Source organism: Piliocolobus tephrosceles, chromosome 2, assembly GCF_002776525.5.
Source record: "Piliocolobus tephrosceles isolate RC106 chromosome 2, ASM277652v3, whole genome shotgun sequence".
NCBI lineage: Eukaryota > Metazoa > Chordata > Mammalia > Primates > Cercopithecidae > Piliocolobus > Piliocolobus tephrosceles.
This window is the reverse complement of record NC_045435.1, coordinates 29,986,839-30,012,124: the sequence shown is the minus strand read 5'-3', so window position 1 is coordinate 30,012,124 and position 25,286 is coordinate 29,986,839. Positions and strand designations below refer to the sequence as shown.

The window sequence follows — 25,286 nt, the reverse complement described above, 5'->3', positions numbered from 1 at the left end:
GCAGTTTTGTATCTCCTTCCTTCTGACTCAGCCCCAGCAGTTTTGTATCTCCTTCCTTCTGACTCAGCCAGCCCTCACTGAAATGGTGAAGCCCTCCCAGAAGTGAACACTCAAGATGTCTGAGCCTAAGTCCATTGGCCACTCCTGCCTCCTCACTCTTCCCAGCCCTAAGAACAAGGTTTAACAAACAGCTGTCAAATGATCATACGGCCAATACTATAACAAATGTCCTGGGATCTGCTTTCCCTTTCTCAAGGAGCAAAAAGAAAGGAAAATCTATTAAATACAATGGGAGCAAACTGATCCAATTTCCACTGCTCAACAGGATGGAGGTGAGATGTAGAAAAATAGAGAGGAAAGGAGGAGGAAGAAGGAAGGAGAGATTGCAAATAAAGAGGAAGAAAATGGAAGAACTGAGGAAATAAAGGTTTGAAACAGATTTGCTTCTTTCAGAGACTGAAGAACAGGAAAAGAAGTAGAAGAGAGAATAAGGATCCTGCCACACACTTTCTTAGAAAGCATTCAGGCCGGCCGGGCATGACGGCTCCCGCCTGTCATCTCAACACTTTGGGAGGCCAAGGTGGGCTGATCATGAGATTAAGAGATTGAGACCATCCTGGCCAACATGGTGAAATGCCGTCTCCACTTAAAAAAAAAAAAAAAAAAAAAATCAAAAATATTAGCTGGGTGTGGTGGCATGCACCTGAAGTCTCAGCTACTTGGGAGGCTGAGGCAGGAAACTTGCTTGAACCAGGGAGGCAGAGGTTGCAATGAGTCAAGATCACGCCACTGCCCTCCAGCATGGTGACAGAGTGAGACTCCATCTCAAAAAAAAAAAAAAAGAAAAAAGAAAAAAAGAAAAGAAAGCATTCAGGTCAGGCGCAGTGGCTGACACCTGTAATCCCAGCACTTTGGGAGGCCGAGATGGGTGGATCACTTAAAGTCAGGAGTTCAAGACCAGCCTTGTCAACATGGCAAAACCCCGTCTCTACTGAAAATACAAAAAGTAGCCAGGCATGTTGGTTGGCACCTGTAATCCCACCTACTCAGGAGGCTGAAGCAGGAGAATCGCTTGAACCCGGGAGGTGGAGGCTGCAGTGAGCCAAGATCATGCCACTGCACTCCAGCCTGGGCGACAGAGTGAGACTCTGTCTCAAAAAAAAAAAAAAAGCATTCAATCACCAGAAGAAGAAAACAGCAGCTAGTCACAACTATTCTTTCTTTCCTCAAAGACTAGAAACTTTTCGAGTTGGCAAGGACCTTAAAGACAATCTAGTTCAGCTGCCTCATTTCATAGACGAGCAAACTGAGAATCAAAAAAATGAAAAGATTTGCCTGAGGTTGCTCAGCTGTTTGGTGACCCTAACTAAGATCCAGATCCTGTTTACCATAATCCAAGGCTCTTTGCATTACAGTAATTGCTTTTCTATCCAAATCCAGAGCCGGCAAGAGGCTACGAAACTTCTCAAGGAGAGCAATACAATGGAAAGTCTTAACTTTACAGAAAGCTAATAAAATATACATGTGCAACGATGTAAAAAAGCCTATAAAATATTGATGCTAAGCGGAAAAGATATAAATTGGATCAGCATAAGTAGATTACCTAGATGAGTAAAATTTCTGCACATACATTGAGACTTTCAAAATATTTCCATTTTAAGATTTACTATAGAATTTCTAAATAACATCTTTTAAGATATAATCCACATATCACAAAATTCACTTCATGTAAAGTGTACAGTTCAGTGGGTTACAGAGTTGGGCAACCATCACCACTAATTGTAGAACATTGTCATCACCCCAACAAAGAAACGCTGTCCCCACTTGCGGTCACTCCCCATTCTCCCTTCCTATCAGCTCCTGGCAACTACCATCTACTTTTTGTCTCTATAAATTTACCAATTCTAGACTCCATTTCACATACATGGAATCATACAATATATGGTCTTTTGTGACTGGCTTTTTTCACTCAGCTAATGTTTGCTATAGAATTTTAATGTATTCTCCTTAATTGTTTTTATTGCTAACAGCCTCAATTTCCATTGGACATAATGCACTGTTACTTGAAGAGGTTAATAAAAATGTCCACTCTTCTAAAAGAATCCTCATCAGTCAAAAATAGTCTCTCTGTACTCTTAATTTCTTTATCACATTATCTGTTACTCTGTTATGGCTCTTACCATTATCTACCTTGTATTACAATTATTTGCATTCCACCGTAGGCTATATGCTCCTTCCATTAATGTTTTGAGTATTTATGGAGTGCCAACCACATGCTAAGCACTATGTTAGGGAATTCCTGAGGAAAAATCATATTATTGTATCCTTCAAAACACCTACCATATAATTTACTTTACTGTCATCTATAAACTCAGAGATTTCACTAGGTACTTCTCCAGATCCTTGATAAAAAGGCTTACTAAAACCAGACTTTAAGTAAACCCTAAGTGACATAGTTAACATTTCCTTATATATCTCATCTGTGCTTACCTATTTAGCAAACTATTCTCTGTCCCCACCTTTCACCCCATTCCACCACAGAGAACAAAGGGGCAAATGGCAGCCAAAGATAAATTAATAGAAATTCAGAATTAGTCGAATGGAAAATAATTGTGCTTTGATTAATAATTGATCAACGTTGACATTTCAAAATAGTTTGCTGTACCTTGGCTGCACATCCTCAATCGACAGTGACAAGTTCTCCATCTCCTCAGCACTGAAACCTAGCTCAGGGCCATAGTTCTGCTGGAGCAGTTGCCGGAACTCCTGTCTACTCAGGCTCTAGAAGGACAGAAAAATTACACTGAGCATTGGAAAATAGAAAATATAATACCACAGAGACTCAAAACATGAGTTTTGAAGTCAAAATGACCTGTTGTGCAAGACTAGATATGTGGCTTTGGTAGTTATTTGACCTTTCTGTACCTCCATTTTCTGTATCTATAAAAATGGGTTAATAAAACCTGTCTGACAGAGTTCATAAAAGGAATAGATAAAATGATTTTAAAGTACATATTATAATAACTACTGTAAGTGGGAGGTTAAAATGTTTTAAATTTTCTTTCTGTGAATAATTTGTTCAGGCCAGGTGCAGTGGTTCACACCTGTAATCCCAGCACTTCGGGAGGCCTAGGTGGGCAGATCACGAGGTCAAGAGACAGAGACTATCCTAGCCAACGTGGTGAAACCTGATCTCCACTAAAAAAAAAAAAAAAAAAAAAAATTACAAAAATTGGCTGGGTGTGGTGGCGCACACCTATAGTCCCAGCTACTCGGGAGGCTGAGGCAGGAAAATCAACTGAACCCAGGAGGCAGAGGTTGCAATGAGCCGAGATTGCACCACTGCACTCCAGCCTGGGCGACAGAGCGAGACTCTGTCTCAAAAATAATCATAATAATCATAATAATAATTTGTTCATATTTTCTGGTAATTACTGATCTGGAGTTTGTTTGCTTGCTTGTTTTTGAGATGGAGTCTCACTGTGCTACCCAGACTGGAGTACAGTGGGTGATCTCAGCTCACTACAACCTTCGCCTCCCAGGTTCAAGCAATTCTCCTACCTCAGCCTCCCGAGTGCCTGGGATTACAGGTGTGCACCACCACACCTGGCGAATTTTTGTATTTTTAGTAGAGATGGGTTTCACCATGTTGGCCAGACTGGTCTGGAACTCCTGATCTCAAGTGATCCACCCTCCTTGGCCTCCCAAAATGCTGGTATTATAGGCATGAGCCACAGTGCCCAGCCTCTGATCTTCAGTTTAGCTCTGCAATCTAATCAGTCTACCATGACCACTGAATCACCATTCAGTCCTGTCAGCTCAGAACATGTCCTCTTAATCCATAATGTATCTGAATATTTTAACCACTTTAAAAACCTTATATATCAATAAATTTTAAATTATATTTTCCTAATATATAAAAGGCAAGTGTCTGGACTTCAGAATATTTCCTTCGATTTATCTTTAATAAAGTCCAGCTTGTTCTTTTTTTGTGGGCAGCATATCCATTTTGAAATCAGCAAATACAACAAACTCATGCATTACCTAGCAAAACAAAAACAGTATTATTATTATTTAGGATAATGGCCTCCAGTTGAAAAATAAAATTAAATATCAATATTAGGATAACCAATGGTCTGATGTCTAAAAACATTACAGACAGTTAATTACATGCTTAAGTAAGGTGTAAAGAAGTAGCATAACACTTGAAGCAATTGTTAGTAAGATAATCTCTCTCATTCATTCAACAGATATTTATTTAGTACCTAACAAATGTGCGTTACTGCACCAGATGCTAAGGAGAATAAACATAAAAACATAATGTGGAAGTTAAGCTCCTGGCCCTCAAACAACTTATAGCTGAAGAGACATGGGATGTTCTTAAGTTATACGACAAGATATAATATTATCATACACTAAAGTACTGGTAGAGTCAACATGATATGAAAGTCTAAAGGAAGGAAACAGGACTGTGGATTAGAGTGATCAGATAAAGTTCATGTTGGAGAATTGTTTTCAGCTGAGGTAAAGGAAGAATATGGGGGAATGGAGAAATGGGAAAAGTTGAAGAGACAGAAAGCAACTAAAATTACATAATAAATACATGAACATAAGTAACATTTCTTTTGAAGTCAGTAGTCTATCAGCCTAACTGAAGTAAAAATTTTAAGTTGAGAAATAGTAGAGATAAGTATAGACTTGATGGGGCCAAAACACAGATGCCTTGAACTCCTCCCCAATGTTCCCTACAACAAATACTACTTCCTTTTTCTTCTTCCTTTTTTCTTCTCCATCTAGTAACTATGGCATCTTTGTTATGTTATACTAGATGACCTTCATTACATTTCATTGACCTTCAAAGATATTAAGAACAAAATGTCTGCACTTTAGACCACTAGTTCCCAATCGGCTGTGCCGAGATTACCAGGATTCCACAAGAGCAGATGATGAAAATTCAGATATTATCATCAGATATTATTATCAGATAATATTTCAAAAAGTCAAACATATCCAATTAGTTATCTAAAATAAAGCTATTCAAGTTAAGTGAAATGGCAAGCCTCTGTTTTGAGCTGAACTATATTAACCTACAATGGATACCACAGGCTGATAAATTCTCACTGGAAATAATATATATCTAACAAGTAGTGATGTTTTAGCATTTATTATTTAATGTATACCCCTTATTTGGAAGACAAAATCTTTGGAAGCACAGTGTCCACAGAAAAAAACATTAAAAGGACCATTAGTGGTAGAGAAAATTAAGAAACCACTGTCCTTGATATTAAAGGAACATACACATTTATGTTCTGACTTCCGCTCCAAATGAGTCATTTGTGAACTTTTTTCACAGTAACAACTCATACTACTAATTAACTCATTCTTCCAAAGAAATTATCTTTGAAATATTTTAATATCATACTAGGATGGTTAACTTTATAAGAAGAAGCAAGCAATATTTCAATATACTTGTGTAAGATTAATCTTTTATAAAAACTTTTCTTAAATAATAGATATCAAACTATTCCAAAGGCAGACTAAAGCAAACAAATAAACCAATGATGTATACTCAGGCAGTAACAGCAAAATAAATGAAACTTATCAGTAAAATACTAACAACAAAAAAGTAATTGTATTTGACTACATAAAAGTGTTAAATATTGTATTAAATACTAGCAGGAAGTTAATAGCAGGGTAATTGCAATATATTTTTCAAGCTAGTAATTTAATATATATAACAGGTTAATGGAAAACAAAATAGAACTCTTTTAATTCACCATCTTATAGATTTGCCAATTTGTTAAAAATGACGTTTTCTATCAAGTTGTCCAGTTTTCATTAAAATGTGGTTATTTACAGCCATGCTGAACATTCAAACATTCCAACATATGCCCAGCCTGATATTCATAAGTCTTTCAATAATCAGCAGCAAAAACAATCTACCTTAGTAGTCTTCAAAAACAACCTAAATTTTAAACACAAGCTGACCACCCACCTGCACACCAAGGAGAGTCTCTCCCTTTCAGCCTACAGAGTAGTTTAACAAAATAAAGACGAACCAAGCAGTAATCAGATAAGGCTCAAAAGTCAGAAGATCAATTTCTGGCCCAGAAAGCTGTGTATTCTAAGTATGTTGCCTTCTCTACGCACAGCAGAGCTCCAAATATTTAATGACAACCATGTAAAAATAATCATTGCTTCAATCTCTCAATTTTGCTATGAAAAACTTTTCTAATGTAGTTTAAAGCACATTATCTGTCACTTCCTGGTTGTAGTAACAGCACTCTTTCCAAGGTTGCAGGTCAGAATGCAGAATTGGAAGTTATTCCTCACTCTACAGGTTCCTAAGCCACTCCTACAAGAAGAAGATAGGTAAACAGCGTTTTATTAAAGGGACAGTTCCTAATTTTCTCTGTTCTACTCACAGATTAGAAAGAACAAAATGAAAGTAAAAATATTTTGCTTATGCTAAATTGATGTAAAACAGCTATTACAATATTATTTTAACCTCATCTTTAAAATTAACTATATTACAGGTTAAATCTTCTTCTCCATGCTAGTAATTTCTATGCAGTTCTGGGAATGTCATGATTACTTCTTCATATGCCACTTTTCCAGTACTGATGTAGTATTCCTACTAGACTCTTGCATTAATCCTTTACAACAACCAAAGATTCTATCTCTGAGTGCTGTAAATGTAACAATGTAAGGAAATAGCAGGAAGAGCCAGCTGTTCAGGTGGAACAATTCTACTAAGCACCTGGCACATCTCTCATCACTGCAAGGTTTAGGCAACATTTTGATTACTCAATAATTCTTTTCTTTGAAAATATTTCTGACTTCAGTGTATTTAGAATAATTCCCTGGCAGTGATCTGGACTATAATAAACAGTAATTCCTATTTATTTCTCAGAAGAAAATTTTTCTTCTAAAGAAAGAATCAAAATTTGCCCTAATTTCTACCTAGTCATTCCATTTAATTTAGTGAAGCGTGTAAACAGATCGAAGGCTACTTGATGAACTCCAAGGATCAACCTTTTGAGGGATGCTAAAATCTCATCATTTTATACAATGGCAGAACGAGACAGAGTAGAGTGATGCTGAAAATACTACTCATTCAAATGAAGAAAGCCCACTATGCGGCAGCTTCTACTGTCTAAAAGGCAGTGCTTTTAGCATATTATGGTAATTCTAATTGACTAAAATTGTAGATAAATATATTTACAATGGTGAACAAATAGCTATGAGAAAAATATACATTAACTGTACCACAATTGATATTTATACATATTTTTGCTAAATATAAAAATCCTTATACCAAACCACTGCTATGTAGGGCAGAGTTAAATTTAGTAGGCTTCAGAGGGAAAAACAGAACCTAGAACTGAGCCCCAAGAAAGCCCAACACACAAAGAGAAAATAGAGGAGTGGCCAGCAAAAAAAAAGATTCAAGGAAAACCAGAAAGGTAAGAAAAGATTCCAGAAAGAATGTCATGAAAGGCAAGGGAAGAAAGTATTTCAAAATGGAGGGAGTACACAGTGGTATCAAACGCTGCCGAAAGGTCATGTAAGATGAGCACAGGATGAGCACATGTATGTCAAATGCAAGCATCCAGAGGAATAATACAGCTTGCCAAACCAGTTTCCCATCACTTGAGCGTGTGTGTATCATGATAATGAGTGAGGCAGGGACAGGAGATACAGTGGGGAAAGAGGAAGCAGCCAGGTCATGAAGAGCCTTGTACACCATGCCAAAGAATATGGATTTTATATTGTCAGAATATCAAAAGCCACCCAGTGGTTTCATATAGAAAAGTAACAAGTTCAGAATTATGATTTTAAAAGACATGATTTTAAAACACTACTATTTGACATCAACCTCAAAGACAGATTAGGTGTTAAAAAGAAATAGGAGACATTGGTAATGGTTCAAGCTAGAAATGATGATGACCTTGGTGACCAACAAGATATGGCCAGCTGGCAAAGAGGTAAGAAGCAGGATACATCCAGGTTTCTGGCGTGGGTCTGGGTAGAAGGCAGTGTGGCTCACTGACCAAGGGAAAATAGGTAGAGGAGTTCTGACAACCAAGAAGGTAAAAAAGAGGGAATGATATAATACAAACACTTCTATACTGCCATGCTATTACATAGCAAATGTGACAAATAGTCACCAATTTCACATTCATTTTTTTCCAGGTAGGTCTGAATGTTGTATTTATTAGATTGATAGCACTACTGGAAAACTTTTGGAATTTCAGTAAACCCAAAAGGAATGATCTTTAGAAAGTGACCTAAGGAAGAACAAGGGGATTTGATACTGTTGTGTAGGCTAAAGGAGAAAGCTGGATGACACTGCTCCGAAGGTCTCAGTGGCTGACATCGGGTTTGTAAACTGACCACTATTTAGAGAAAGGTCTCAGAGCTGTCACTATCCAAGAGTTGGCTCAGGGAGGCCGACTTAATAAGCCACACTCACAAGCTGATACTAGCTCAGTTGGAAATATACACAGTGGGGAAGATTCCTTTCTGGTGATCACAAATCTTTTCTTTTATCGCACAGAACACCTGAATACCTTGGAAGTCAGATTAGCAACCAGAAAGTGGCACAACAAGCATGAAATCAGAGCAAAGGTAGACAGCTTTAAGGGACAATTTACTGTGCCTTGGTAGGGCATGATGATTCATCTCTGTCCCATCTCCATATAGTTCTCGACTGATCAAAGTCTACCTCTGCAACTCTAATTTTCTGTCCTAACTCCTAAGTTCTTGGCCTAAGTCTGGCCAAGTCCTCTTCAGACTGATATATTCTTTCTTTTCATACACTAATACTTTCAATCAACTGTTTTAAACCCTTTTTCCCCAACACACCTGAGGAATAGGACACCCTTCTGTCACCCTTCTGTTTAGTGATTCCCAAACAGAAGCTAGAGGGCCATGTATCAGAATTTAGACAGCATACATCTGTATACATTTGAAAAGCTCCCCTCATTACCTTACCCCTGAATCTAACATATGCTATCTTCTTCTGCCATTTGGGAATAAGATGGAAAGTCATTCTGTCTCTTTAAGCCTTAAAATTCAAAATAAGTACAGATTTCTGCTCTATTAGACCCTGGATTGAAATATTCACTTTCAGAATATACTCTTAAATTTCCAAGGAGAGCTAGCTTCCCCGTAGCCCCCATGTGCTGGCAAGAGAGACCACTATTACCATGCTAAGATAAAAACAGTACAGGCCAGGCGTGGTGGCTCATGTCTGTAATCTCAGCACTTTGGGGGGCCAAGGCGGGTGGATCACCTGAGGTCAGGTGTTCGAGACCAGTCCCTGGCCAACATGGTGACACCCCACCTCTATGAAAAACACAAAAATTAGCCGGGTGTGGTGGCAAGCACCTGTAATCCCAGCTACTTGGGAGGCTGAGGCAGGAGAATCGCTTGAACCTAGGAGGCAGAGGTTGCAGTGAGCCAAGATCGCACCACTGCACTCCAGCCTGGGCGACAGAGCAAGACTCCGTTTCAAAAAAAAACAGTACAAAAGTAAATTTTCTGCATACATCCTGCCTATATTACTAATATCTGTAATCCTAAATGCAATAATACAAGAATATCAGTAGGAATATGGAATAATTAACTGAGCCTTAATTTAAAAAATCTTTTAAATTTTAACCCTGTTACTACTGATAACCTTACATATGAACCCTATTTTCTTAGTAATTCAAGTATGTAGAAAATAGCATTCCTTTTGGCAACTCAGGATGCTTGAGTGTTTCAAGATAATCATTTGTTCTCACTGTACATATTGAAGGTTAAAAAAATTGAGTTAAATATACATTGAACTTAGGGTGTGCCCTGAATGCTGTTTCTGAAATATTTCAGAAATGTCTGTGTTTTCCCCCTATCCTTTGCCTTTTCCTTGAACTAAGAGAATTTATAATATCTTGTTAAGAGTAGTAATTAATTATTTGGACTCCAAATCATTGAAGTTCTACTAAATTGAGTAATTCAAAAAGTATTTATTGAGCATCTGTTACACGTCCAAACTGGCACACTTTTGAGAGTAAGGGAAGCACAATATTTACTTTGACAAACGCCTAAACCCAGACAGTTTCAGACCGTACTCGGTAAACCAAACTGTGTACCAAACCAGCTATGTGGTAAAGAATGAACTTGTCAGTGGACATACAACAGTGAACAAGACAGACATGGTCGTTGTCTTCAAGGGATTTAGAGTTAAGCAAGGAGAACAGAAATAGAACAAAGAATTGTAACTGTAATGCATATTATAGAAATACAAGATGTTATAGGAAACTAAAAGAATGAATCTGACTTCAGGTTTATTAATGAGAACTAGAGTGGGAATAAGAGGGTCACAATTTCCTGGCAGAAAGAACATTTGAAGAACTACTTAAAAAAAAAAAGAAGTAGAACATTTAAGATGACAAGAATGGGAGGGTATATTAAGATGTGAGTGGAGAGGTGGAAAGGGTCTGATTATGTGGTCCCTATAGAGATTTTTAGATTTTTATTCCAAGGGCAATGGGTATCAAGCAGGAAGCAAAAATAAGCAAGCATTTTTTTTAAAAAAGATAACTTCGGCTGCAGTACTGTTCAGGGTTCGACAAACTGTTTCTGTAAAGGGCCATGTAGTAAATATTTTAGGCTTTTTGGGCCATATGGCCTCTGTCACAACTACTCAACTCTGCTGTTGTAGTGTGAAAGGCAGCCATAGAAATACATAAACAAATGAGCATGGCTGTGTTCCAATAAAACTTTATTTATGGACACTGAAATTTGAATTTCATATAATTGCCACATGTCATGAAATATTATTCTTTTGATTTTTTTCAGCCATTTAAAAATGTAAAACTAGTCATTGTGTGCAGACCACACAAAAACAAAGCAGGACTGTGCTTGGCTCTGGTATAGAACACGGATGGGGCTGGCACAAATGAAGAAAAAGAGCTGAGGGGTGGAGTGGGAAGGGCCTAAAACTTATCTTGAACCATGACTGCACAGTTCTTTACAAAGACCAAGAAAACATCAACTGTTTGTATTAAAGAATGGTGCTGCCATTGTCCTCTGGCCCCACAAATTCCAGATATTCAATGTTCTGTCTACAGAATGGGAGCTAAACTCACAGACTGTGAACTAAGCTGAAGTGCTATAAATCATGTCACGAATGATTGTAGTGACAGTTTAAACACATGTCTAAACATTGATGACTTATGTTTCGCCAGGTCAAATATTAGAAATAAACTGTCCTTTCTGAAGCAATGTAAAAAAGTAGTTTTTTGTTTTTATTTTGTTTTGTTTTGAGATGGAGTCTCGCTCCGTCACCCAGGCCGAAGTGCAGTGGCACCATTTCAGCTCACTGCAATCTCCACCTCCCGGGTTCAAGTGATTCTCCTGCCTCAGCCTCCCGAATAGCTGGGACTACAAGTGCCTGCCACCACGCTCAGCTGATTTTTGTATTTTTAGTAGAGACAGGGTTTCACCATGTTGGCCAGGCTGGTCTCAAACTCCTAACCTCAGGCGATCAGCCCACCTCAGCCTCCCAAAGTGCTAGGATTACTTTAGGTGTGAGCCACTGCACCTGGCCCAAAGTAGTCTTATAAAGAGAAAAAGATGGTCCTTTTAAAAACATTCTTTTTCAAAGGCAACATATTTGGCTCCAGTTCTTTCAGTCTTATGATTTATTTTACTGGAAAAATAAATAGAACAAATGCACACAAACATAATTTTACTATCGTTTTGTAGTACTGTAATGATAAATCTACTTTCTAGATTAATTTGCTTTTCTAAAGGCCTTCTCATGCAAGAAGCAAGCAGAAGTAACACATAATTACTTTGATTCCATAATTACATGCAACACAAATATAATATTCTGAACTTAATTTTTTTTTTGAGACAGTGTTGCACTCTATCCCCCAGGCTGGAGTGCAGTGGCATGGTCACAGCTCACTGCAGCCTCAACCTCCTGGGCTCAAGTCATCCTACTACCTCAGCCTTCTGTGTAGCTGGGACTACAGGCATGCACCACCACACCCAGCTAAATTTTTTTTATTTTTATTTTTTTAGAAATGCGGTCTCTGTATTTTGCCCAGGCTGGTCTTGAACTGGTCTCAAGCAATCCTCCCACCTCAGCCTCCCGAAGTGCTGGGATTACAAGCATGAGTCACCATGCTTGGCCAAAAATATTTCTAATATATATCAAATGTATTATTCAAATTACTTATAAAGTTATTATAATAGAATTTTGTAGTTATGCTGTATATTTTATGAGGACTTTTTTAAAAACTTTTTTTAAGAGTATTACACAAGATCAAGAAATCTAACTAATGTGGCTTTATGACTTTAAAAAACTAAAAGGGAACTGAGGCTTACAAAATTATAGAGAATACCAAGACTATACCAAGCACCTAGCACTGTGCCTGGCACCTAATACTTCACAAATGCGAGTTGCTATTGTAGTGAATATAGATATTTATATGTTAAAAAATTGTTCTGGGTGAATTCTACAGTGCTTAAAATTCCATTTAGGATAGTTTTGAAACTGAGATCTCATCTGCAACTTTAATTTCTGTATAATAGTTAACACATAATACATGCTTAAACATTTTTGTGTTCCTGTATAGCAGAAACGGACACCATTCTATTTATCGAAATGAGAACACAGTGCCCACTTGAAATAGAGTGGCATATTCAACATTAAAGATAAACAAATGATCCAAAGATTTAAAAGGTATAACTACTGTGAAGATGGTGATACCTCCGTGTGTATACATCAAAAACACAGATAACATCAGGATCTTTTCAAAGAAGGGTAAATTTTACTTCCAGCCAGTAAATGCGGTGTTTCTTGGCTATGGTGGGTAGCCTCGAGTATCCTGGAATTCCCTTTCTTCTTCTCACTTCAGAGAGCTTTCTTCTTCATTAAAGTGAAGAACTCAGTTTCTCCCTTGGCTCATCTGTAAACCTGAACTTTATCACTTCCCTGGAGATATTGTTTTTATAAGGACGTATCCCAACTCACATGCGTGTGATAAGCGCAAATGTGATTTTGGAAGGACATTCGATACAGTATATAACCAAGCATAGGCTGTGGTAAGTCGCTGGCGCCTTGCTAGAATGAGAGAATGCACCTCATGGATTCTGAGCACTCAACAAGCTGGTATTTGGGGATGGGGTAGGCAGGTGCCTATGGCAACACTGGAGTTTTCAGCCAGTGCTAGAATAGAGCACCCCACGGTAATGACAACGAATCTGAAAGTGACGGGCCTACAGTGGGTGAAGGAGGTTTCCTCGCCAAAGCGCAACCTGGAAGGGCAGCGTAGAGCTGAGTTAAGAGCAGCACACGGCTATGCATTGCTCTACGTCCTTGTAGTAGACGCCATGTGCTGCGAGACCTGCTGACCGTGGACCTGCCCTGTGAGCATCACCCAGGCCAGGAGCAAGGGTACGTGGCTCCAGTGAAGCAGGGCACCCAAACACCTAGAGACACTCAGCAGGGGCTTGGACCTGGGGCTTCCAAGCTAGTCACTTCTATTCCCTTACCGAAGGCCAGAGAGACTGGGCTTGGCAAGCCCCTCACCCACACCCGCTTTTCTCCTCTGTCCTCTCCCCATCTCAGACTTGTAGGCTACTTCTCCAAGCATCTCCCCTCCAGCAAAGTGAAAGCATTTGAGTTGGGCACTGCTTGGGAGAGCCTGTCCTCAGCCGTTGAGTTCAAAAGGCCATTCAACATAAAGAGCTCTGGAGGCCAACATGTGTCCACTTCAGGGAGGTGCTTAGCTGGGGAGTAAGGAGGAGAGGAGGTTAAGTTCCCACCTGCCAGTGGCAAAGAAAGAACGTTTCTTGGCTGGGCGGTGGCTCACATCTGTAATCCCAGTACTTTGGGAGGCCAAGGCGGGCAGATCACCTGAGGTCGGGAGTTTGAGACCAGTCTGACCAACATGGAGAAATCCCATCTCTACTAAAAATACAAAATTAGCCACGTGCAGAGGCGCATGATAATCCCAGCTACTCAGGAGGATGAGGCAGGTGAATCGCTTGAACCTAGGAGACAGAGGTTGCAGTGAGCCGAGATCGCCATTGCACTCTAGCCTGGGCAACAAGAGCAAAACTCCAACTCAAAAAAAAAAAAAAAAAAAAAAGAGCCCTTCTTATCTGCATGAAATCTCTACTGCTCCCCTTAAACCATTTCTTTTAATAGCAGCTTTACTGTGCTATAATTCAAATACCAGAAAATCCATCTCTTTAAGTGTACAATTCAGGTGGCTTTCACATATCCAGAGTTAAACAACCACCACCACTAATTTCAGGACATGTTGTCAACCCAGAAAGATACCTGACTCCCTCAGCTGTCACTTCTCATTACTCCCTCCTCCTGGCAATAGCTTTACTATTTCTATTTCTATGAATTTGCCTATTCTAAACATTTCATAAGAACAGAATCCTACAGTATGTGTTCTTTTGTGACTGGTGTCTTTCACTTAGCATTATGTTTTCAAGGCTCATCTATGTTGTAGCATGTATCAGTACTTCACTACATTTTATTACTGAATGATATTCCATTGCGTGGATATACCTTTTTTTTTTTGAGACAGAGTTTTGCTCTTATTGCCCAGGCTGGAGTGCAGTGGTGTGATCGCGGCTCACCGCAACTTCTGCCTCCCAGGTTCAAGCGATTCTACTGCCTCAGCCTCCTGAGTAGCTGGGATTACAGGCATGTGCCACCGCAACCAGCTAATTTTGTATTTTTAGTATAGATGGGGTTTCTTCCATGTTGATCAGGCTGGTCTCGAACTCCTGACCTCAGGTGACCTGCCCGCCTCAGCCTCCCAAAGCCTGGGATTATAGGCATGAGCCACCGCGCCAGGCCATACATTTTATTTATATATTAATCACTTGATGGACATTTGGATTGTATCTACTTTTTGGCTATTATGAATAATAAATGCTGCTATGAACATTGGGGTACACGTTTTTGTAAGAACAGATCTATGGCAAACATTTTGAGGAGCTGCCAAACTGTTTTTCAAAGTAGCTGCATCATTTTACAATCTTTCCAGCAATGTACTTGAGGGATCCACTTTCTCCACATCCTCAACAGCATTTGTATTTAAAAAAATTTTTTTTTCAGCTTTACTGAAGTATAATTAACAAATAGGAATGGTACATATTTAAGGCATACAACTTGATGTTTTGAGATGCATATACATTGTGGTCGCCACAATCAGGTTAATTACCACGTCCATTACCTCATGTAGTTATCATTTGCTTGCCTTCTTTCTTTTTTTGTACTGGTGAAAAAACTTAAGATCTACTCTCTTAGCAAATTTCAAGTATACAACACAGTATTGTTAACTGTAGTCAGCATGGCGCACGTTTGATCTCCAGAACACGTTCATCTTGCATAAATGAAACTTTGTACCCTTTAACCAACATCTTCCCATTTCTTCCTACCCCTGGCAACTACCACTTTACTCTCTGCTTTGAGTTCAACTTGTATAAATTCTACTTGATAATGGTATATAACCTTTGTATATGTTGCTGGATTTGGTTTGCTAATATTTTGTTGAGGATTTTTGTGTCATTGTTCATAAGGGATACTGGTCTAGAGTTTTCTTGTGGTGATGTCTGGTTTTGGTATCAAGGTAATACTGTACTCATAGATCAAGTTGTGAAGTGTTCCCTCTATTTTTAGAATACTGGGTGAAGGACTGGTGTTAATTCTACTGTAAACAGTTGGTTCACCAATGAAGCCACCTGGGCCTGGGCTTTTCTTTGTGGTAGGTTCTTTTTTTTTTTTTTTTTTTGTCTGAGACGGAGTCTTGCTCTGTCGCCCGGGCTGTAGTGTAGTGGCTGGATCTCAGCTCACTGCAAGCTCTGCCTCCCGGGTTCCCGCCACTCTCCTGCCTCAGCCTCCCGAGTAGCTGGGACTACAGGCGCCCGCCACCTCGCCCGGCTAGTTTTTTTGTATTTTTTAGTAGAGACGGGGTTTCACTGTGTTAGCCAGGATGGTCTCGATCTCCTGACCTCGTGATCCGCCCGTCATTCAATCTCTTTTCTTGTTATAGGTTTATTCAAATTCTCTATCTCTATTTGAGTCAGTTTTTGTAGTTTGTGACTTTCTAAGTACTTACCCATTTCATTTAGGGTAAATCACTTGTTGGCATACAATTATTCATAATATTTCCTTATAATTTTCTTATTTCATATAAGGTTAGTAGTATTGTCACCACTTTCAGTCCTGAATCTTATAATTTTAGTCTTCTCTCTTTTTTTCTTGGTTGAGCTAGATAAAGGTTTGTCAATTTTCATTTTTTATAAAGAAGCAACTTTTGGGCTGGGTGCGGTGGCTCACGCCTGTAATCCCAGCACTTTGGGAGGCCAAGGTGGGTGGAACACCTGAGGTCAGAAGACCAGCCTGACCAATATGGTGAAACCCCACTACTACTAAAAATACCAAAAATTAGCCAGGCATGGTAGTGGGTGCCTGTAGTCCCAGCTACTTGGGAGGCTAAGGCAGGAGAATCGCTTGCACCTGTGAGATAGAGGTTGCGGTGAGCTGAGATCACGCCACCACTGCACTCCAGCCTGGGCGACAGAGTAAAACTCTGTATCAAGAAAAAAAAAAAGGTGGGGGGGAGCCTGGACGCAGTGGCTTATGCCTGTAATCCCAGCACTTTGGGAGGCCAAGGCAGGCAGATCATGAGATCAGGAGATCAAGATCATCCTAGCCAACACGGTGAAACCCCATCTCTACTAAAAATACAAAAATTAGCTGGGCGTGGTGGTGCCTGCCTACAATCCCAGTTACTCGGGAGGCTGAGGCAGGAGAATCCCTTGAACCAGGGAGTTAGAGGTTGCAGTGAGCCAAGATTGTGCCACAGCACTCTAGCCTGGTGACAGAGCGAGACTCCGTCTCAGACCAAAAAAAAAAAAAAAAAAAGAAAGAAACAAAAGAAACAACTTTTGGTTCTGTTCTCTATTTTTCTATTCTTTACTTCATTCATTTCTGTTATAATCTTTATTATTTCCTTGCTTCTTCTTGCTTTGAATTTAGTTTGCTGTCCTTTTTCTAATTTCCTTTTTTCTTTTTTTTTTTTTTTTTGAGACACAGTCTCTCTCTCGCCCAGGCTGGAGTGCAGTGGAGCAATCTCAGCTCACTGCAAGCTCTGCCTCCTGGGTTCATACCATCCTCCTGCCTCAGCCTCCAGTATAGCTGGGACTACAGGTGCCTGCCACCACACCTGGCTAATTTTTTGTATTTTTAATAGAGACAGGGTTTCACCATAACATGTTAGTCAGGATGCTCTCAATCTCCCGGCCTCATGATCCGCCCACCTTGGCCTCCCAAAGTGCTGGGATTGCAGGCATGAGCCACTGCGCCCGGCCTTTAATTTCTTAAGGCAGAAATACAGGTTATTGGCTCACTATCATTCTTTTTTAATATAGATGTTTACAGTTATAAATTTCCTTCTAAATACTGCTTTAGCTGCATCCCACAGGTTTTGGTATGTTGTGTTTTCATTTTCATCTAACCCAAAGTATTTGCTAATTTCCTTCATGATTTCTTCTTTCACCCATTGGTTATTTAGGAGTATTCTGTTTTAGTTTCCACTTTTTGTGAATTTTCCAAATGTCCTTCTGTTATTTATTTCTAATTTCATGCCATTGTGCTCAGAGAACATATTTAGTATGATTTCAGTACTGTTAAATGTACTGACACTTGTTTTCTGATCTAGCATATTGTCTATTCTGGAGAATGTTTCATGTGCACTTGAAAGGGATATATATATTCTGCTACTGTTTGGTGGAGTGCATCACAGATGTCTTTTAGTTAGTCTATAGTGGTGTTCCAAGTCTTATATTTCCTTGTTGGTCTTCTGTCTAGTTGTTCTGTCATTGAAAGTGGGGTATTGAATTCTCCAACATTGTTTGCTAATTGTATTTTAAATAAATAGAGATGGGGTTTCACCATGTTGCTGAGGCTGGCCCTGAACTCCTGGACTCAAGCTATCCGCCTGCCTCAGTCTCCTAAAGTGCTGGGATTATGGGCATGAGCCACCACACCCAGCCCCAAGTTTTACTGTTGAATTGTCTGTTTCCCTTCAATTCTGCCAACTTTTGCTTTGTATATTTTGGGGCTCTGTATGAGGTCTGTATATGTTTATGATTGTTATGAATTCCAGATGAATTGACCCTTTATTCTTCCTTGTATCCAATAATTTTTGTCTTAAAGTCTATTTTGGCTGATATTACTACATTCACTTCTGTTCTGTTTACTGTTTGCACGATGTATCATATTTCTTCCTTTTACTTTAAATCTATTTGTGTCAATCTAATTTGTCTCTTATAGCATATAGATAGATCATGGGTTTTGTTTGTTTGTTTGTTTGTTTGTTTGTTTTTTGAAACAGGGTCTCACTCTGTCACCTAGGCTGGAATGCCGTGGCACGATCATGGCTCACCGCAGCCTCGACCTCCCAGGCTCAGGTGATCCTCCCACCTCAGCCTCCCAAGTAGCTGGGACTACAGGTAAGCGTCACCCCACCCAGCTAATTTTTATATTTTTTTGTAGAGACAGGGTTTTGCCATGTTATCCAGGGTGGTCTCAAACTCTTGGGCTCAAGCAATCTGCTCACCTCAGACTCCCAAAGTGCTAAGATTACAGGCATGAGCCCCTGTGCCTGGCTTGGTTCATGTATTTTTTCATTGTACCTATCTCTGCCTTTTGGTTGCAGTGTTTAATCCATTTATGCTTAATGGCTATTTTGCTATTTGTTTTCTACATGTCCTGTGTCATCTTTGTCCCTGTGTGCCACCATTACTGCCTTCCTGTGTTAAAAACACATTTTCTAGTGTATCATTTTAATTCCTTTGCTGTTTATTTTTTATTTTTTATTTTTATTTATTTTCTTGGTGTTTACACCAAGAAAATAAATAAAATGTTATAATTTTATTATAATTAATAATATATAATTTATAATAATTTATAATAATTATAATTAACATCTTAACTTGTAACTATAGACCTTGCTTTGATTGAAGTTTCTACTTAGAATTTCAATTATCTAGTCAAATTTAGTTAAGAAAAATAAAAAGGAGCTCTTCAATTCACAAATACACTAGGAGGTTCTTAAAATAAGCAACTGCCTCTGGTATGAACACTTACCTTATCTAATAATACATTCTGCCACAACCTAAAGATACTGAGGTAACTTCTATCCCTGGCACCAAAAGATGTGAAGAAAAACTGCAAAGAAAAATAATAGGACAATTTTAGTGTCATGGAAAATAAGAGGAGATTATCTGTCATGAAGGTCTATGGGGACTTGCTTATGGGTTAAAACAAACTAGTAGGTCAACACTGCCTACTTTGTATACTATTTTTATTTAACTTTTTGTTATAATAGAAGAAACACAGGTAGTTGCTATATGAACAAGGTGTCTTTACAAATTGTATCTTCCAATAAACACAATTTTGTCAGTATTTACTAGCAATGGGGACTTGAAATAGGTAGCTATTTATGTTTCTCAGTTTAACTGTGGAAATCAATCTAAATAAAATTATGAAAAAATGAAAACTTTTATTCTGAACTTTGCAAAGAGATATGAATTGGTTGCCACTTGAGCCAAGTATACACAAAGAATAAGAAAAAAATACTTGTGGATTTCAGATAGATTTAAGGATCTTAATTTTTAATTATATCAGTTTTCATGGTCTTCTAAAAACTCCAGAAATACCTCTCTGCTAATTATAGATATAAAGCACCCATGCTAACACTGCACTTTTCTTTGAATGCTATAACAGAAAAGTAGCATGTTTCAATCTATAATTCTACATTTTTATTTAATTGATTTTTGCAAAGTCATATTTTAAAATAGGCTTTTATAAGAAAATGCAATAAGACAGCACTAAATACAGTCTTCTCAGTGTTTTATCTCTTCCAGTTCCCTAGTTAATGACCTTTCAAGGCTAAGCAGTTATCGTTAGGAAGGAGAAAACTCAGTTCTATGCTGGATTAAGTTATTTTATTAAGTAAAATATCAAACAAATAATATTTTGGATCTTAATGCTTTTCATAGAAAGACTTTAGAGTGCTATTTTCTAATTCATTAAATTGAAACTTTGCTATACATTATTCATAAAGCAAAACTTTTTACAAAGAAGATATACAGGATCTCTTCCAAATAGAATTATATACATAATATGTGATCTAATGATCAATACTTGCTGTTCCCTATTCCCTTTTCTTAGGCCAAATTGTTTTGCCTAATTATAATAACCTTACAACCCTGTGTTCAGATATACAGATTTAAAAAATCTCCTAGTCTATCTCATTTTCACCACTGTGTTATGCTTGCTAATTCCCACTTCTTGTACTAAATAGCTTAGTATTAACTTTATCTGCTCTCATGCACAACCACCACATTCCCAACTCCTTAAAATGACCAGCTTTCTGGATAATCTACATAAATTACTACCTTTCTTTTATTCCTCGCTAGATATCCAACTTCAAAAACATATTAATAAGTCTTGATTTGGCTGGGCACGGTGGCTCACGCCTGTAATCCCAGCATTTTGGGAGGCCGAGGTGGGTGGATCACCTGAGGTCAGGAGCTCAAGACCAGCCTGGCCAACATGATGAAACCCAGTCTCTAGTAAAAATACAAAAATTAGCTTGGCATGGTGGTGGCATGTGCCTGTAGTCTCAGCTTCTCGGGAGGCTGAGGTTGGAGAATCGCTTGAACCTGGGAGGTGGAGGTTGCAGTGAGCTAAGATCATGCCACTGCACTCCAGCCTGGGCGACAGAGTGAGACTCGGTCTCAGACAAAAATGATAAATAAATAAATAAATAAATAAAATAAATCTTGATTCAATAATAGCCTTCTTATGAGTTTGGGAAGAGTTCCAGATAATGATATCTCTAAGTCGCTGGGGCATAGAACATATTCTAGAACCTAAAACAACTAAAATTGCTATGATTAACCTTCCTTTAGTCACAGAGTATATAAAAGGGGTGAATATTTAGTAGTACAGAATTTTTTAACATGATGATGAAAAAATGAAATCATTGCATTAACATAGTGAGGAAGTTAAAACGACAGTCTCTGCAATTAAATGAACTGGGTTCACAGTCTTGTTCTATCACCTATTGTTAGTTCTGTGAATTGGCTCACTTTTCTTTTCTTTAGTTTTCTCATCTACAAAATGAGAATAATTATCACACTGGATCTTTATAAGAAGTAAATAAGAAAATATATGTAAAGAGCTTAAAGTAGTGTCTATATAACAGTAAGTGTTCAGTAAATGCTGACTTACTGACATTATTAAAATTTAAATGCTTGATCCTGAAATTCCAATACATATGTGAGAAACGTCACACATGAGCATAAAAGGGTATGGTCAGGCTGTTCACTGCAGCACTGTTTGTAATAACAAAATATTAGAAAGAAACTAATTGTAAAGGAAATCGCGGTATATCCATTCTATGAAATATTATACAGCATTTTTTTAAAAAGAGGTGGATCTATCTACATATGCAGACCTACAACTACAAGAGATAATGTTGTTGTTGTTGTTGTTTTAAAAAAACGAGAGCTGATGAACAACACATGCAAGATTACATTTACTTTTTTTAAAAAAGAGCAAAACCATACATTTATACATGCATGCCTGTATGTAAATACAAAGAAAGGAAGCCTGAAAAGTCTGAAAAGATATATACCAAACTGATAGCATTTGCCTCTAGAAAGAAAATGGAATTGGGGATTATGGGTATGGAATGAAGATGTTAGCTTTGAAATTGTTTGATGATTTTGTTAAAAAAATGAAAAAGCATATTATGCATTAATTGTAAAACTAAGAATATTTAAGTCTTCCTCTTTCCTTCCTGAACAGTTCAGCCCTAAAGCTATTGGTGGAACAGAGAAAAGTAGGCATCCACACTAGGAGTGTGGGAGGCAACAGAGGAGGTGCAGTAGCCTAAAGCAGAGTGTCAAAACCAGATGAGAATGAAGAGGTTGGCCGGGTGCAGTGGCTCACGCTGGTAATCCCAGCACTTTGGGAGGCTGAGGCGGGCAGATCACCTGAGCTCAGGAGTCTGAGACCAGCCTGGTCCATATGGTGCAACCTCGTCTCTACTAAAAATACAAAAATTAGCTGGGTGTGGTGGCAGGCACCTGTCATCCGAGCTACTGGGGAGGCTGAGGCAGGAGAATTGCTTGAACCTGGGAGGTGGAGGTTGCAGTGAGCCAAGATCGCGCCACTGCACTCCAGCCTCATTGACAAGAGTGAAACTCTGTCTCCAAAAAAAGAAAAAAAAAATGAAGAGGTCATCCCGTGTGTGGAGTGTCAGAGTCCAAGTGAGTAAGGGCCTCCACATATGGGGATGGCGTGGAGAACTGTATTAGAACAAGAACGGGGTGTAAAAAGTATGAAGGAGGAGCATGAGTCAGAGTTCAAGGAGGGTGACCACGTAAAGGGGTAGCTTTGTGTGTGGTGTCGAGTGTCAAAGACCAAACATGGTGAAGAGTGGCCATGAATGAGCACCCCCTACAATGACATGTCAGAACCAGAGCAGGTGAGGGCAGCGTAGTGTTAAAGAGTCCATGAAGGTGGTCTTCTGCTGGAGTATCAGAGCCTGAGCAGGGTGGGGACAGCAACCACACATAGTGACAAAATGGCACAAGCAGGGAACAGAGGGTGTCCCTGTAGAGGGCAATCTGGCAGAGGGTAAAACAACTTGGCATGGAGTATCAGCCCAAGAATGACAAAGAGAGTCGGTTTTTTGGTTTTTGAAATGACGTCTTGCTCTGTCACCCAGGCTGGAGTGCAATGGCACGATTTCGACTCACTGCAAGCTCCACCTCCCGGGTTCATGCCATTCTCCTGCCCCAGCCTCCCGAGTAGCTGAGACTACAGGCGCCCGCCACCATGCCCAGCTCATTTTTTGTATTTTTAGTAGAGACAGGGTTTCACCATATTGGCCAGGCTGGTCTTGAACTCCTGACCTCATGATCCTCCCGCCTCAGCCTCCCAAAGTGCTGGGATTACAGGTGTGAGCCACTGAGCCCAGCCCAGAGTTTTTACATGATGACAGCATCTGTATCATGGTGCGATGGGCAGCAACGTGATTCTAAGTGTCAGAAACCAAGTCAGGTAATGAGGCATCCATGTGGGAGAGAGGAGGCAGTGGAGATGAAAATTGGTTATACAGGCCGGGCGCGGTAGCTCAAGCCTGTAATCCCAGCACTTTGGGAGGCCGAGACGGGTGGATCACGAGGTCAGGAGATTGAGACCATCCTGGCTAACCCGGTGAAACCCCGTCTCTACTAAAAAATACAAAAAACTAGCCGGGCGAGGTGGCGGCCGCCTGTAGTCCCAGCTATTCGGGAGGCTGAGGCAGGAGAATGGCGTAAACCCGGGAGGCGGAGCTTGCAGTGAGCTGAGACCCGGCCACTGCACTCCAGCCCGGGCAACAGAGCGCGACTCCGTCTCAAAAAAAAAAAAGAAAAGAAAAGAAAATTGATTATACAAAGGCTCAATGATTAAATAACTATACTAAGGATAATGGGAGCCCAGTTTCTCACAGCCAGGGAAGAGAGTTACCAATATGGAAAGGAAGAGAACAAAAATAAATTCTGTGGTGTTAGATGGGACTTGGAGGTCCTGATGGGAATTTACGTTTTGGATGGATGGATGGAGGGATAGATGGATAAATAGATGTATAAGTGAGTGTATATATATGTATGCATTATGTATATGTGTGTGTGATTATATAGATTTAATGTACACCCTTATTATGCCCCCTTAAAGGGTTTGAAAATAGTTATACCCCTCCCCCAACCCCATAGCAATGAACACACCGGCTTCTTTCAGTTTCCCCTAAAAGAACCTAGGACTCCTTGGAGAAGTGGTTGATCCCAGGGCTGGGGCAGGGAAAGCCTGAAACATCTTGGGCCAAAAAAATAAGAAAATGCTCAAACACACTGAGAATACTCAAAAGGATACTGGAGCCAGCTTAGGGGACTCCCACTGGCCAAATTTGGGACAATGTGAGCATCAAAATAAATAATGATAGTAATGGCTTAGAATTCATTGAATAAGATAAGAAATCACCAGTTCATACTGACATAAGTAAATGAATGGATAAATTCAAAGTATGGTGAGAATGGTATATCTACATAGTTTCAAAAAACCTTCCCCCAGGCTGGGCGCGGTGGCTCATGCCTCTAATCCCAGCACTCTTGGAGGCCAAGGTGGGTGGATCGCCTGAGGTCAGGAGTTCAAGACCAGCCTGACCAACATAGTGAAACCCCATCTCTACTAAAACCACAAAAAAATTAACTGGCCGTGGTGGTGCATGCCTGTAATCCCTGCTACTTGGGAGGCTGAGGCAGGAGAATCGCTTGAACCCAGGAGGTGGAGGTTGCAGTGAGCCAGGCACTCCAGCCTGGGGAATAAAAATGAAACTCCATCTCTTAAAAAAAAAAAAAAAAAAAAGCCTTTCCCCAAAATACTTACTACTACAAAGGAAAATAGATTATACTAAAGTATACTAAAGTGTGCAGACACCACCTTAATCGAATGTTCAAATTAAGTATCACCAGTAATGGTGGAAGTTAAAATCACGTGCCATCTGATAGGATGTAGTGGTGAGAGCAGAGTGTCATTTCCATGTATTTCTTCCAAAATTACGTAACTTAAATTTAATCACAAGGGAACATCAGACAAACACAAATTGAGGGATATCCTACAAAATAACTGACCTGTAATCTTTAAAAGTATCAAAGACATAAAAGTCAAGAAAAGACTAAGGAACTAACTCTTCCAGGAAATTAAAGAGCATGATAATTAAATGTAATGTGTAATTCTGAACTGAGTCTGTTTGTTATAAAGGATATTATTGGGATAGTTATGGAAATTGAATGGGGTCTAAGAATTGAATGGTGGTAACAGATCAGTGTTAATTTTTTGATGTTGAATTATATTGTGGTTATATAGAAGAATGTCTTTTTGTTGGAAGTACATGCCAGAGTATCTAAGGTGATGGAGGATCAGGGTAAGAATTTATTCTCAATTAGTGCAGGAGCAAAAGCTCTTTGTACTGCATTTGGAAGTGTTCTGTAGGGATAAGACTGTTTAAAAATAAAAATATCCAGACTCAGTGGTACACACCAGAAGTCCCAGCTACTTGGGAAACTAAGGTTGGAGGATCGCATGAGCCCAAATGCTTGAGGCTAACCTGTGCAACATAGCAAGACACTGTCTCTAA

At 39.3% G+C, this 25,286-nt stretch overlaps 1 protein-coding gene across 2 annotated transcripts in view; it reads right to left on the bottom strand.

Annotated features, from left to right (window-relative positions):
- The window catches only part of GRAMD1C (GRAM domain containing 1C), a 104,707-nt gene that overhangs the window by 46,237 nt on the left and 33,184 nt on the right, over positions 1-25,286 (bottom strand). The window contains exons 6-7 of one of the 2 annotated variants that reach the window (XM_023213533.1): positions 19,181-19,261; positions 2,666-2,781 (exon numbers count right to left, since the gene is read on the bottom strand). In XM_023213533.1, the coding sequence (XP_023069301.1) occupies positions 2,666-2,781; positions 19,181-19,261 (197 nt within the window). Of the gene's footprint in view, positions 1-2,665; positions 2,782-5,995; positions 6,339-19,180; positions 19,262-25,286 lie in introns of those variants that run through there. The other variant, XM_023213534.1, reaches the window with a different exon arrangement.